At 42.2% G+C, this 14,545-nt stretch overlaps 1 protein-coding gene across 1 annotated transcript in view; it reads left to right on the forward strand.

The window, feature by feature from the left end:
- The first annotated feature begins 117 nt into the window (after nucleotides 1-117).
- SNAP91 (synaptosomal-associated protein, 91kDa) overlaps nucleotides 118-14,545 on the forward strand; it is a 64,658-nt gene continuing 50,230 nt past the window's right edge. Inside the window, exon 1 of the mRNA XM_010190133.1 lies at nucleotides 118-279. Within this exon, the coding sequence (XP_010188435.1) occupies nucleotides 150-279 (130 nt within the window). The 5' untranslated portion in view covers nucleotides 118-149. The remainder of the gene's footprint in view (nucleotides 280-14,545) is intronic.

Below are 14,545 nucleotides of genomic sequence, written 5' to 3' on the forward strand. Positions count from 1 at the left end.
CATGGCTGTGTGTGCGCGTGTCCCTGCGTGTGCGTGTCTCTGCCGTGCCCTCCCCCGCTTCCCCTGGGCCGTAAACCCGGAATCTCCCCTTCCCCTCCCGTGTTTTTCCGCCTCTGCAGAGCAGGCAGCAGCAGGCACGCCAGGCGAAGATGTCGGGTCAGACGCTGACAGATCGCATCGCAGCTGCTCCGTACAGGGTTACGGGGTCGGCCGTAGCCAGAGCCGTCTGCAAAGCCACCACGCATGAAGTGATGGGGCCCAAGAAAAAGCACCTGGACTGTGAGCATCCCTTTTGGTACCCCCCGCCAGGGCCTGGGGCTCTCTAGTCTGCCTTTGAGCCGTCCGGCTGCCGCGCTTGCTGTGATGCAAGCTTGCAAACTGTAATGGTTATGAGAAATCTCCAGGAGAGGATGAGTTATTATTGAATTTCTTCTCTTATTGCATAATACTGCTCTTCCGGCCATTTTTTCCTTTTTTTTCCCTCTCCTTATGACCCCTTGCCTCCAGGAAGGCAGTGTGAAGCAAGGACTTGGAGAGAGGGGAGGGAATTGGACACAGGGCAAAATGGACGCATGTTTGTCACTGCCTGCTTCAGTCAGGATTAAGTGAGACAGAGACATAAATGCTACACCAGGAGCTGGCCAGGTACTGGTAGGAGCGTGGCCATCTCTAGAGAAGACTTCTGAGGAGGTTTAAGCGATGGTGTGCTTAAATGGCAAGGTACTGGAATAATGCTACACTGTAGATTGGGACAGCATTTGGAGAGTTTAAGGGCTGTCGTTGAGGTCCCAGGTACCTGACAGCAACTTCAGGAGCTGTCCAATAGTTTGCATTGTGCTTTATTGAAGATGGCTGGTAGCTTTGTCTCCTAGATTTGTGTTCTGGGCTGGCATTAGCTAGTTAATGCATGAAACAAGGTTGAAGTCAAAACGTTTCTTAAAAAACAATGAGCTACTGATGTTTTGTCTTGACAATTTTATTTCTGTTCAACCCACTCAACTGTCAGTCCCTGCTTGGAGACATCAAGGAGTAGAATGGTGAAATAATTTAATTGTGTGATGTTAATCGGCCTTGTTTGCCGGTAGTCCAGCATTGAACTCAGTAGATCAACAGCAGGTTTTTAATGTCTAAAATGAAGTGGTTTTTCCTATTTTTATTTGAACATGGTAAGAAATAGCTTCAAGTAAAGATCAGCAGGTTTTACACTAAGCAGTCTCTTGGCTGCTGGCTGTTACATGCACCTGCACCAGCATTAACTAAGTAAGTACAATTCTGATGATGCTGTATTTCTTGAAAGGATGTAGTATAACTTCTCAAAAATAATTCCAGATTTCAGTTCTTATGACTTCATAGCTAACCCTTAAAGTGGCAAACAACATGCTGGTCTTCCAGTATATTTAAATACTATTGCATTTATACTATATATGTCTAAGAGATATTGACGTAAGCAGCATTGATTGAAGACTGACTTGAGTCTACACCATTGGTTAAATAGGTCAGTGGTCTTGATGTCACATACTCTCTCTTGTTTTCTTGTGTATTTCAAAAGATCATATTGCTTATTGATGCCGCCTCTGTTGCTGTATGGTAGCTGTTGATGCTTCTTAATCTGTAGGTTGTATCTGGACTGTCCTCCTGTATCTGTTACTAAAAGCTTTAGCTTAAAAAAAGTGTAGCTCATGTATTTAAAAGCATGCTGTGTCTCTCTGTGTGTGTATTTATATATATAAAAATAAAAGTACTATCTGGAACAGGCGGGATTAAAGTGAGGTAGAAATAATTCACCAGTGCTATATTAGGGTCTGGAAAGGGACTGTATTTGGATATTGGTGCTAACATTACTGCTTCAGGAAATGAGCGTGGGGGAGACTGAAGCTGGTGCCATTCCGTGCAATTTCATACCCACCTGCATGTAAGACACACAAGAGAAAGAGAAGTTATCATTTTGTGGAAAGATACATCATTTTTTCATTTTTTTCTTCTCTTTTCCAAGCTGTGTATGCCAGTTGATAGTTTAACTATATGATATCATTAAAGATAGAATCTTGTCAGTGGGAGATATGCACATACAAAATTGTGGACTATAAATGAAAAATGAGTTCATGTTTTAGAAGAAAAAATATTCTCAGGCTCTTAAACCTGAGGCATCTTATCATAACTGAATTGATAGGCAATTCCATGAATTCTGATGTATATCTTGTGAGCAAGTGTTAAAATGAGCTTTATATATTGTAGTGGGAGAGTAAACATCAGGCTCATCCTCTGAAAGAGCAATGCCCCCATGCATACAGGTGATACTGTGAGGTGGAGGTGGATCTGAGCCACGTGGCTGACTGCATTTCAAGTTGTGTAAGTAGTGCTTGAGGCAGTACTCTCCCATGGAGAAGAGAGTGAAAGGTAAAACTTCCCAGTGCCTTAAGATAAGTTTTGAGTCAAGGCGCGAAGGATTCAAACAACTAAAACTTAAGGTACCAGGGAGTGTTGCTTTATGAAGGGCTGTAAATGTACTATCGGTGTGGGGGCTCTGTGTCTTTGGGGAGCTCCATAATTTTATTTAGTGTCTTACTGCCTAGGTGTCATGTCGCACAACTTATCTTCTGCTGCCCTGTGTAGCAGCTGGGCTTTGTAAATTAAATGGAGAGATCAACTCTTGACATGAGTTAAGTAGTCCTGTGAGGATGACGCCTGTCCTCATATGTTTTTTACACAAGGTATTAGTTCCAGAGGGCGATAGAAAGGTGACAGGTGACAAGGTGTGGAGTGGTTTTTTGGTCAGTTTGTTTTTTTAGTGAGCACCACTTAGAGGGAATTTGCACTGAGGAGTAAAAAGCATGATTTGGGTATGAGTGCATGTGAGGAAGGGAGGAGCAAACAGAATGAAGTCTTTTGTGAACAAAAGCTGAGCTGCTGAGTGTTTACCTTGGTGTGGTTTTCTGTGCTTGCATAGCTTGTGAGTGCAGATGTTAATATGGATGCTGCGTGGTGGCTGTCCTTTGGCATGGACTCTGAGTGCTGCACGGGCCTGCCTTGTAAAGAAGTCCTGAAGTATGATTAGGTTGCTATCATATACTCATTAGTGAGATTTACCATTTTCTCGAATTACAGCTCTCGTACAAGTGAATTTCCAGCGACTGCAGGAAGTAGTGCCAGATGGCATTAAGTGCATTTCCCAGGTCCCTGTGGGGAGAAAAGGAATGTAAATCTAGGATGCTCTGATGGTTTGGGGCAAGCCATTCCAGTTGGCGTGTTAGAGCTCTCACCCTTTTGGATTTACTCAATTGTGGTCACCACAAAGTTGTCTTAAAGTCACCACAATGACACGGATTCATTTCCCTTAGCTAACTGTGTTGTGCTAAGTAAATTACAATTAGATACAGCAAATGAGGAACAAGTTTCTGTGAAGAAGGGGGGATTAGCAACTTGATTTTTTTGCAGCGAGAAGGGCCATTGCAGAGTGGATGAATGAAATATGTGGGGTACGTTAAGGATATTTGAGCTGTGGTAGTTCAATTGGAAGGTTAATCCTAATGTACAACATAAGTCACTTCCAGAATTGTTCTGAAAGATGAGTTAAGGCTTCACTGAGGGTTTAGTTTTGTGAGACAAGTAAAAGGCAGCCTCCTGCCTTGAATTGAGGGGGCTCTGTTGGTATCAACAGGGAGAAGCTTTTGGAGAAGGGAAATAACTTGATTTTCAAATGTTAAAACACATGGTAGGTGAGAGAAAAATAGGTAAATTTGAACTCAGCTCCTTTCTTAGCTCAGAAAATCTTTTGCACAGACCATCAGGCTTTCATTTAGGGAAGTGAATTTGAAACCATTGTTGCGTTTGCAGTTGGTTGTAACAAGTTCCTGTTTCTGAAAATGATCAAAATGGCTGGGGTTTTCCTTGGCTTATTTTGCTGAGTGAATTGCTTTGCAGCAGGAGGAAGTTCTGGAGTGTAAGTTCTCAAAGACCATGTGTTGCCTCCTTACTTCTTCAAAATACTTCTCATAATGCAGAAGGCCCTTCTAGAGGCCTGATCAATGCCTGGGAGATCTTCATGAAAAGTGGAAACAAAGCAAATGAAGATCAGGACTATTTTCTGTGGCTGTGACGTGTATCTGTGGTAACATCATTCCATCCCATGTCTTAACTTTGCGTGTTTATATGTGGCTGACAAAAAAAGGCTCTTAAAAAAGGAAATTTATAGTTTAATTCACGCTGGTAACTGAACTGCAGGGCTGGTGTCAGTATTTTGCTTATATGAGACTTTTGTTCCTGCAGTGTCCTGCCTCTCACCTGCAAACTGGAGTGACCCAACAGGTTTGAATCACTAGTGTTGAAACAGAGGTGGCTGTTGACCAAAAGCAAAGGGTTAAACATTTTTCCTAGCCTCAGTGAAGATAAAGTTGCTAGATCCCATGGGTTAGTCTTAGAAGCCTCTATTGATTCCTGAGGAATATGTCTGTTTTTTGGGAGAGATGGGGGTCAGTGAAGCTATTTCGAGTCACTGTGCTTCAGTGGTGTTAAGGTTAGTGTGGATGTGCATTTCAGAAGCTGGCTGCTGTTGAAACGATTTGGGGAGTGTTCCAAGTCTGTTGGCACTTGGGGCCCTTTCCTAGCAGGAGTAGTGCAGATGTACAAGTACTGCATTGCTCTGCAGTCCAGGTGACACTGTCTCTATGGCTGTGGAAGCGCCTTCAAGAAAACTGCCAAAAATGGAGTCCCTGTACAAACTGGGCTTAATCTTTCACACTTTATTAATGAAACTACATCTGTATGTCTTGCTGTATCTTCCATTGCAGTAATTTGTCACAGTTTCCGTGTATGAGAGAACTGACTTTGTTTAAAAGTTAGCATTGAAGATCAGCTATAATACAGTGTCTTGGTTCTTGTTGTGACAGCTGGGCTGTATTCTAAATATATAATGTATAATTTCAATGAATCTCTTTCATACCTGAAAAGAAAAAAAATCCGAGCAAGCAATTCTTTTCTTTAATTCATTAACAGATACTGGATTAGCACTTTTGTGTGTGTGTGTGTGTGTGTAAAGACTTGTCAAAAGTCTCTATGTTGAGTAACTCTGTTTCTGTGGGCTTCTTATATCCTTTCCCAAAACAGTATTGAAGACTCACCTCATTTGGACGTGTGTAGATCTCTGAATAGGAGTAGAAATGTCTGTTGTGGGTAAGGGAAGCTAATAAGAACGCTTTTTAGATTAGTTGATCTTGAGTATTTCAGTGGTATTAACTTTCAAGTTCTCCCTGGCCCCATACTGATTTTAAGGCATGTATAGTGCTAGGATAAAGCTGCCCTTTTAATTAAGTAAAGACTTAGCTAACTAGTGATTTTTCAAAATATGTTTTAAGTAGGAGATTGAATTCATGTTAAGATACAAAGGTTGAAGCAAGGGCAGGACCACTTGATCTTGTGCATCTGAACTGTTCTGTGTTTAAGTCTTCTTATGGTACAATGCACAAGGAAAGGGAGGATGAGGAAACAGAAGAGTGGGTAGACAGTGTAATATTAAACTTCCTTTCATCCCAACAGTGTAACTTGATAAAGCTAGATTGAGTAGTCCTGCCTTTCTGCCTTCCTTGGCTTTTCCTCAGCTGAAGGCATATATTCTTAAGTCAGTTTTCAATAGTCACTAAGATCCTTCTGTTAAACATGCTTTGTCAAGGTCATGGATGACAAATTCTGGGACAAGTCAGGTCTTTCTGCAGTACTAACTTCCATTAGCAGGTCTGGATAATGGAGTAGCTGTGTCTTTCTTTGAGGCCTCCCCTTGTTCATGAGATGGTCACTATGACAGTGACCAGTCCATAGTTTTAATCACTTCTGTTTAGTAGCCATATATATTTTGTGATAATCTTACATTGTTACTCCCTTAGATCGTGAGTGGCAGCAATTTAACATATTAAAAAAAAGTAAAATCTGCAGTTTGATTTCCTGTGATTAGATCTGCTACATGTCTGATTTCTCAGCTTAGCTTTTATACCCTACATCTGTGTGCATCTTACCTGGGCCTGTCCCACCAGTGAGGAATTCTGTGAAGTCTCCAAGGAAGTGCTCTGTTGGTGTGGTCAGTCCATGCCTCTGTGTCTCTGCCCTGTGAAGGATCCTCTGAAGTGCTTAAAAGTAGATGACAGGAGAATTCTGAAGGGCGTAGAGCATTTTGGATACCTTTTGTTTTCCCTGCTTCTTGCTGGATGGAGAAATTGGTATCTAGAGAATTTGCTTCCTTCTGAGTCCCCACTTCTGAAGAAATGGTAATATAGCAGAGGCACACCTGCCTCTAGTATTTTTCTGCCTGTGTTCAAGATACTCAAGACTGCTTTGCTCTTCCTACTCTACTTAACCTTCCCCCTCTGGTCCTGGGTGTCCATGGCAAGGTGTGACTGCAGGAATGGCCTCTGTGAGAAGAGGCCAGGGCCTGCTCCATGCCAGGCACAGTCAGATCCACAATGGCCCTACATAGCTGAGCCCTTCCACCAAGCTTGTGGCATCTCCAGGGAAACATACATAAGAAAGGACAGAAAACACCAGACAGGCAGAGGAGGAGGAGGAGGGAAGAAGTGAGAAATGGCAGAGGGAGCACCATGGTCAGGGGTGGAGTAGGAGGTACTCTGTGGTGCTGGAGCAGATATCCCCTGCAGCCTGTGCAAGACACCTCTGTTCTCAGATGTCACCGCTGCAGCATCCCCCCTGCTACTGAAACCTTGCCGTGTGCACACAATATACACCTTACCCCCCAAAGAAAAGAAAGGGAGAGTCCTTCCTCAGTCAGCTGTGAACATATGGTATTGCTGAAGGAGCTGGCTCCAGTGTTTCTGGGGGTGGGGAAAAATTGGAGGTGGAGAGGGTGACATTATATGCCTTCCTTTAGTCTTACTGTAGTCTAAAGATGAGTCAGTGGTGCCAAACAATATCATTAAGTTAAGGATGCCCTTGTTCTTTTTTGGAGCTTCTTTTCAAGGCACAGATCAGGATGCGGGTAAGGGTGGAAAAGCACAAGTTCTGGTATGTGCCTAGGGGAAATGCAGTACTCTCGCCAATGAGCATCTGATTAAACTTGAATCTCCAAACTTCAGCACATGGCATGCAGATTAGGAGCAACATTCTGCCTGGCTTGGAGAGTGGGTTTTCAAATACCATGAAAACTAAAAAGCAAAGAATAAAGCAAGCCAGGAAACTAGGGGCTGAATATCAGCACAGGATGTCTGGTGTGCTGAAAGAATGGGTCATCTAGCACGGGGCTGAACCCTGAACTCAAACTAAATGATGTGATAGAAGAAGCCCTCCTGGTAGCTTTGCAGGCAGTGATCTGTAGTGCAGGGTTTGCAGCAGTATTTCTGTTCCCCTGAGTCAGCAGTACCGGCAAGATTGCAGTGTGCAGCTTGAGTGGTAAGTTGATATTAGAGTATCCTACCCCATCAGACTCTGCATGGTTGCTTGATTTTCCTGCTGGCCAAAATTTTGCTTGGATGAGAGCTTGGTGGCTTAAATAAAACCTGAATAAAACAGATGTTGGTACTTGCTAGAAGGCAGTCAGAATACTTGGCAAGTGCTAGCTTGTCACTTTGCGGAGTATAGTTAAGTCTGCTTTTTCTGGAATCTTGCAAACTACATGCTAGACCCTTGAAACTTTTTAATACTTTTAATCTTGCTATTTTGATCATGTTTACTTCTGCAGAGTTGCTTGAAAACACTGAAAATCAATACAAAGCAAGTTTTGCAAGAGCAGGCTCGGAGGTATATTCAGCAGTCATAGCTGGTAGCCAGGAAGGTGCTTGTGCTCAGAAAAAAAAAATATTCTTTTTAGGTTATGAAACATTTGCTGAAGCAGTTGAGAGTTGTAGTCCACTAGGAGAGGGAATTTACCAGCAATCTGGACTAGTGCCACAAATGGTATTGGACATCAGCCTTGAAATGCCATCATGACTGTAGGTGGAACACTAGAACAGTGTTTTCTAGCCTGCTGGCAAATGGTAGCATCCACTGGGTGTCTGAGGCTTGCAGCTTAGTCCTAGGCACAGTATAGGAAATGGCAGCGCACTGTATTACCACTGACTTCTGGACGAACCAAGTCCAAATACCCTTCTGTTCCTCTTCCCTTCCCAGGATAATATGATCCCATGCTTTGTTTTATATCTGTATCTTAACTTAGCTTAATGAAAAGGATCGGACGCTGGAAGGTCCTGGTGCCGTGCTAGTGTTGTGTATTTATGCAGTCTGTACTCTGGCCATTTGAGCTGAGGCAGTGTGTCAGTTGGTTGCCTTTCCTTGGGCTATTGATAAAACTCAACTGTGTATGATATTTCTTGCAGAGGAGATTTTGCAAGTATATATATGTGATCATGCTTGAAGACCACTAAGAATGCCCACTCTGCCTCTATTGTGGACTGAGAACTGTGGGTTGCTGACAGGATGTGCCTGCAGATTGGGTCTGACTTGTGACAATCAGCTCTTTTCTTGTCTATAAGCAAAATTACCACAGGTAGAAAGCAAGTTGGCAGAAACTCCTGTGGTGTAGTTGGGCCACAGAGCTCTAGCAAAACAGCTGAGCTGTGTCCTTTGTCAAGGTGGCTTTAATTTCTCAAAGAAGAAATGAAAAAAGAAAGCAATGTTCTTTGCTAGTTGTTTCTAGGTATTTAGGAGACTTGGTTATGGCTGAGATCTGATAGGAGTAAATTGGAGAGTTTGGTGTCCAGCTGAGCTACAATCTACCATCTATTTATAGAACTGAAGAACATGTCTTTTCAAGAAAGTGTCTGAAACTTTGCTGTCCTAAAGAGGTGGGACAAGGCTGTGGCTGGGCTGCTGACAGTGTAGCTGGTCACTTCAGACTGACTCTTGGCTTGGCACAAGCACAGATGACACAACGGCAGCGGGTTCTTCCACAGCAGATGGTCAGCAGTTGGCCTGCAGAGCCTGGCAGGCTCCTGGTGCCTCGGGCATAGGTTTGTTACATCTCTTAAGTCTCTCTGATGGTTTATAGAATGTTCTAAAATGGTCCTTCATAGAAGTGAGAGGAAGACATGACTGCACAAGGCATGAATAAAACATGCTGACTTGTCGCCCACGTTCTTAAAATGTATGCAAGTTTACAAGTTTAGAGGAAGGTCCTGAAAATGAGATAGTGATCAGTTATCTTGTCACAGTGTGGGACAGTGCTAGCTAGAGCATACGTCTTTACACATAATTGAAGAGCCCACATAGATGCACTTAAGTAGGAGTTAAAACTGTTTTTAAAAGGACTCTAACTGTTTCGGAGACTGTAGGACTTGTGTGAAAGGGGGAAGCCAGCTGGCCTGTTTCCTGGCTCTGAAAGCTGCTGTTTCTTATGATGTAGAGGTCAAATATAGACACAAGCTTTAATGTATCATTGCCTTGGTTCTTTAGCAACCCTGGAATTGTAAAACGTAACCTTTTCAAGTGGAGACTTGGGTTTGGATCTTTCTGCATGGCTCTGAAATCAAAAGTACAGTTATTGTGCCTGTAGCTCTTAATCTAAGTTTTATAGCTTCATCTGAACCTATTTATAGAAGAATGTACATTCTGCTAAGGGGCAGCAAGCCAGAGGAAGTCAGCATATCTAGTGTGCCAGTGTTTTGAAAGCACGTACATTTTATCATGAGTGATGTTTCGTTACCGGCATCTGAAACAGAAGGCTGTTTTCATATGTGAGCTTTGCCTGTGACTTTCTGATCTGATCTTTCATTCTAAGCCATGTAGTCTTTCTATATTTAAACTTCAAATTAATCTGTTATTTGTGAATAGCAAGACTGTTAACAGGCAAAGTTTGCTACGTTTGTAATAGGCGAGTTTAAAGAACTTCCTCTTGTTTATCAGGAAGCTGGAAATTGCTTAGGCAGTATTGTGAGAAGCTGCCTTTCAAAACTCCCCTCCATATCGTGCCCAGGAGTTTAATTGACGCTTCTGGGTGTTCCAGTGTAGAGATCTGACTGTGCAACGCTTTGCTGCCTGGATGTGAGCCTGCGCGGTGGATTCCAACCTCCCCACTCATCAATAGCTTGATAGGAGACTTCCACTGCCAGTGGCAAACACATCTCCCAAAGGCATTGGTGACTTTGAACTGTTAGATACTGACTTACTGTCATTGTTTTTTTTAAATGTTAGTAGTCCTAACTGCATCTTCCATCTCTCAGGTGGATGTTGCATTGAGTTCTAACAGATTTATTTTTTCTCAACATGAAATCTGCAATGTATGAAAGGCTGCAGGCTCATGTTGAAGAGTAAAGTCTACTGGTAGTCAATGTTAGTATTTTCAAAATTTAATAGATGTCAACTCACCTGTTTGTGTGGCAGAAGCAAAGGAGATTCTTGTTTAACTGGTGTGGTACAAGGACATAAAGGAATTGCATGTTTGGTTTCATATTTATTTATTTTTTTTTCAGCAAGGAGAGTGTAAAGCTCTGTCCAATTGTGAAGGACATCAGTGAGTTTCAAAAAAAAAAAACCAAAAACCAAACCAAACAAAAAAACCCCAAAACAACCCCAGAAAAAAACACAAACAAAAACCACAACAAACAAACAAAAACCCAAACAAACAAAAAGCCTTCTTTTAAGGCACAGCATTCACATGAGGCAGCTGTCTGGTTTTAGAAACTCTTACCATCTTTGTTTTGTTATAGGTACAAGACAAAACAGATTGAAATTATTTCAGCCGTGTTATAAAGTACTTGCTGCTTAGTTGCAACTGCCTCTAGGTCATACTGTTGCACTGACTGTATGGTCAGGTTTGCATTACACTTGGTTTCTTTTTCCTGCAGATATATCCGTGTTTTCAACAAGACTGTCCACATAGTTGTAGGCGTTTCATTCGCAGTTAAGAATTTCAACCCATGCCAAGCTTCTGGTGGCTTCTCAGCCCCACGGAGTGCTTGGGCTCTGGCCTTGTCTGGTTACTTTTCAGACTGACCCTACTGAAGGTTACATCATCCCACGACATCCACTGATGAAGTAGCTGGGCTTTTAGAATAATCTGAGGCAGCAGGAAAAACCTAGCCCATGGTCTGGATACTGAAAGTGGGATGTGTCAGCTGCTGAGCCTGCCCACTCAACTGACCTGTTTCTAGCGTAGTGGCTGTAGCTAATTCACCTGTCACTGAAGTTGCTTGCATGTTGTCTCATCCCCACCCTATTTTTTTAATGTATCCCCAGTGTGTAACAGCTAAGCAGTGCAGCTGAAACATAAAGCTGCTTCCTCTATGTTTTTGGTCTCATTCAGATTTGTAGTGGATTTCAAATTGCTGTTCTGGGCAAAGTTGATAGGCTAGTGACAGTTTGACTTCTACAGGTTTATTAAAAACAAATGGCTTTCTGAGGAAAGTGGATCATTTAAAGGTAGAAAGCACTAAACAGGATTCATTCTTCTCATCATGAAAGTGACAGCAGCATGGCAACTCAAACAGCTCACGTACCGTGTCCAGTTGATTACCACTTTCTGCCAGATGTGGTTGCAGTGTAAGATCAACCCAACATGTAAAGGCTGATTAGAAAACGTTCCAGTGCAGAGATTACAGTAAATAACCCCCTGCTGCTGTGGCAAACATGAAATCCTTACTTTTCTATTGTAGCTGTGCTATTCTGGATAAAAAACTGCACTTGATCCTGTTACTGATATTCCAGTAAACAGCCAAGTGATGAGAGTTGCAAATTGATATAACCAACAAGTAATGTTAGGGGTTGTTCACCTCATGGAAGGAAAACCATAGGCCACAGCTGGAATCCTGGTATCCAGTTACGCTAGTCAATCAATTAGATCTTACTTGCTTTTCTCCTAAGCAATAATCTTGCAACAATATATACCCACTTTAAACTTGTTCTGTTGTGTGCAGCAGGACCTAAGATGCAACAAGGGACTGTGGCTTTAATGCTTGCATGGATGGAGAGAGCAATTCTGTCCCTTAGAGGAAATTGAATAAATGTTTTGCAGGCTTGGCAGTAGATTGGCTGGTGGCTGCAGTTTCCTATTTGTTCTCAAAATTAATGTGTGTTTTGGTGAAGGCTTCCAGATTTGAATTGCTGAAGGAAATGTCTCGTAGAATGAGGTCTGAGATTTGCCATGGGGGATAAAAGTTCCTTTTTATGCACAAAGTTATTGATCAAATGCTTAACACAAATGCTACTTGTAATGTTAGCAGGGTTTTTTCCATGTCCCTTCCTCCCTTAGAGTTTGGCATCTAAGATGCTATGTTACAATAGGATGGGAAATAGCATTTCTCAAAGACAGTGACTTTTCTATTTTTACCTTGTAACCGTCGGTTGGTGTCTACCAAATGCAAATGGTATTTTGTCTATCTTAAACTATTGAGAGCTGTGCAAAATAGGTGGTACATTGGTGATTTGTCTCAGCTGCTATTTACAGTAAGTCAATAAAATAAAGTGACACTTCTAGCTCCAGAATTGCTTGATGTTTCATATCGACATAAGCAGAACTGCTCAATTCTTGTCTTTGAGCAGAAGAAAATATGTTTTTGTTGATTTGGTTGTGGAGTAGGATTTAGGTGGAGTCAGAGTCTGGAATAGTGTCTCTGGGTGAGAGGAAGGGGACGTTAGAGGAGTGATTTGTCTTCTTTCCCCTGCTTTGCTGAAATTGTATTCTTGCCTGAGACAAAAATCTTTGGTATTCAAAGTGAGTGAATTCTCTACAAATTAGGTTCAAGACTGAACTTCTTTCTACTTTCAACAGGGGAAATATTTTATGCTTAATAGCAAAGGCTTTTGCTACAGTGAAACTGCTTGCAAAAAGCAGGACTCGTTGACCATGGGACCTTTTCCCATGTGCTTTGTGTCCTGGCTTCAGGCATGTGCTGCTATAGGGCTGCTTTCCTTAGCACGTTTGTACTAGGGACTTTGTGTAGCCCTTTTTCTGGGTGACAGCTCTGTTATTCCAGATATTTAATTCCTAAGTAAAATGAAAGCTTTTATTCTTGTTGGCTCACGGGTGTCAGCAAGGTCTCAGACTTTGTCCATAACATATATACGTTACTAATCAATTGGCAGTCTTAAAGACCATGCTTAAAACCCCAATGACTGCTGCTTAAACTTGAGCTTCTGCAGCTTTCCTGAATGTTATCTTTCAGTTGTATTACTCTCAAGGAGAGAGCTCCAATGTAAACACTGAAGGTAACGCACATTATTTTCCCTCAGAGGCAGTGAAGCTGTAAGGTCTGGGAACTTTTAACTATAAAGTATTCAGAGTCCATGGAAATCGAAGGAGTTGCTTATGGCAAGAATTGTTTTTTAAAGCAGCATAACCATACTTTTTTCCCATTATCAGTACTTAGGGAGACAACTGCCTTGATCACACCATTTGCTGGCTTTTATTTTCCCCTTTCCAAGAGAGCTGTGTTTGAACTTCTGAGGAGGAAATGCCATATGTGTAAGTCATTAAGGACCAAAAGGGACAAATCTAGCATAACTGCTTTAATACTGCTAATGAGCAGGGGTGGTTTTTGTAGGTGACTTAAAGCCAAATATCTTGCCTTGATATGGTAGGGGAGGAGGGGTGCAAACGGTATGAAAGTGCACTGGAATAAAATCCAGTGTATATGGGCAGTAGATTTTTCAGCTTTGTTTTCAAGGCAGGTATTTGGTGACAGAGGAAGTGGTGTGCTTTTGTATTTGAAGTAGTGCGGTAAGGTGATTCTAAGGGTAATTACACTCTCAGTTTGAGAAATAATTGGAGGAAGCTCCAAGAGAAATCAGCTGGTACTTGGAGTCATCTGTCCTGTCTCTCCGCAGACTCTTCATGTGATTGATAGGGAAGAAGAAACTCATTTTCTCTTCTGCAAAACACTTAATACTATGCGTAGCACGAGTATGCCTATGAGTAGGTGGAGAGGGAAGAAATTGTATGGAAAACGTTGTCTTGGTGTGAGACGCAGTTATGTGGTTCAAAGTCTGACTGCTGTGACCTCTCAGACTTCAGGATCTGCAGCAGAGTTTGGGAAGAAGGAGATGTGTGAAGTTAGGCTGGAGAGAAGAGGTAGCAGTCCCCCTAGTTACTTGTAGTTGCAAGGCCTATAGCTGCATTACTGGGAAAGTGTTTATAGCACCTGGAGAGCATGTGCTTTGTTTAGGCTTGTTGAGCTGGCATAGGCATGAAAGTGCATAGGCAATATCTGGGAAGATGCTGGACTTTTGATAAAGGGTAGACTTGATGGAGTCAAGATGAGATGTAACTCTTCAGGTAGGCTTTTGGGGAGGAAGAAGGAGATGGCACAAATTGCTGTTCTGATTGGAGAGGTCGTTATAAACTAGATTATGATGCAAGTTTGTGGAGACAAGGCAAGCTGGGGGTGAAAAGAGTAGATGGTGAACATTAACCCCACAGATAGATTCCCTACTCTTGTTTGTGGAATTGCTTGATAGTCCAAGCCAAAAACTTTAAAATCACCTAATGTTCATGTAAGCAATTATTGTAGAAGCAGAAACCGATGCCTTTGTTCTGTTTTGCAGCGCTGTTTTGTGATCAGTCTTCTGTAGACCTGCAAGTTCAGCTCTTGCATTGGTTAGCACAACAGCGTAGTAG

This window comes from Mesitornis unicolor, unplaced genomic scaffold, assembly GCF_000695765.1.
Source record: "Mesitornis unicolor isolate BGI_N332 unplaced genomic scaffold, ASM69576v1 scaffold25148, whole genome shotgun sequence".
NCBI lineage: Eukaryota > Metazoa > Chordata > Aves > Mesitornithiformes > Mesitornithidae > Mesitornis > Mesitornis unicolor.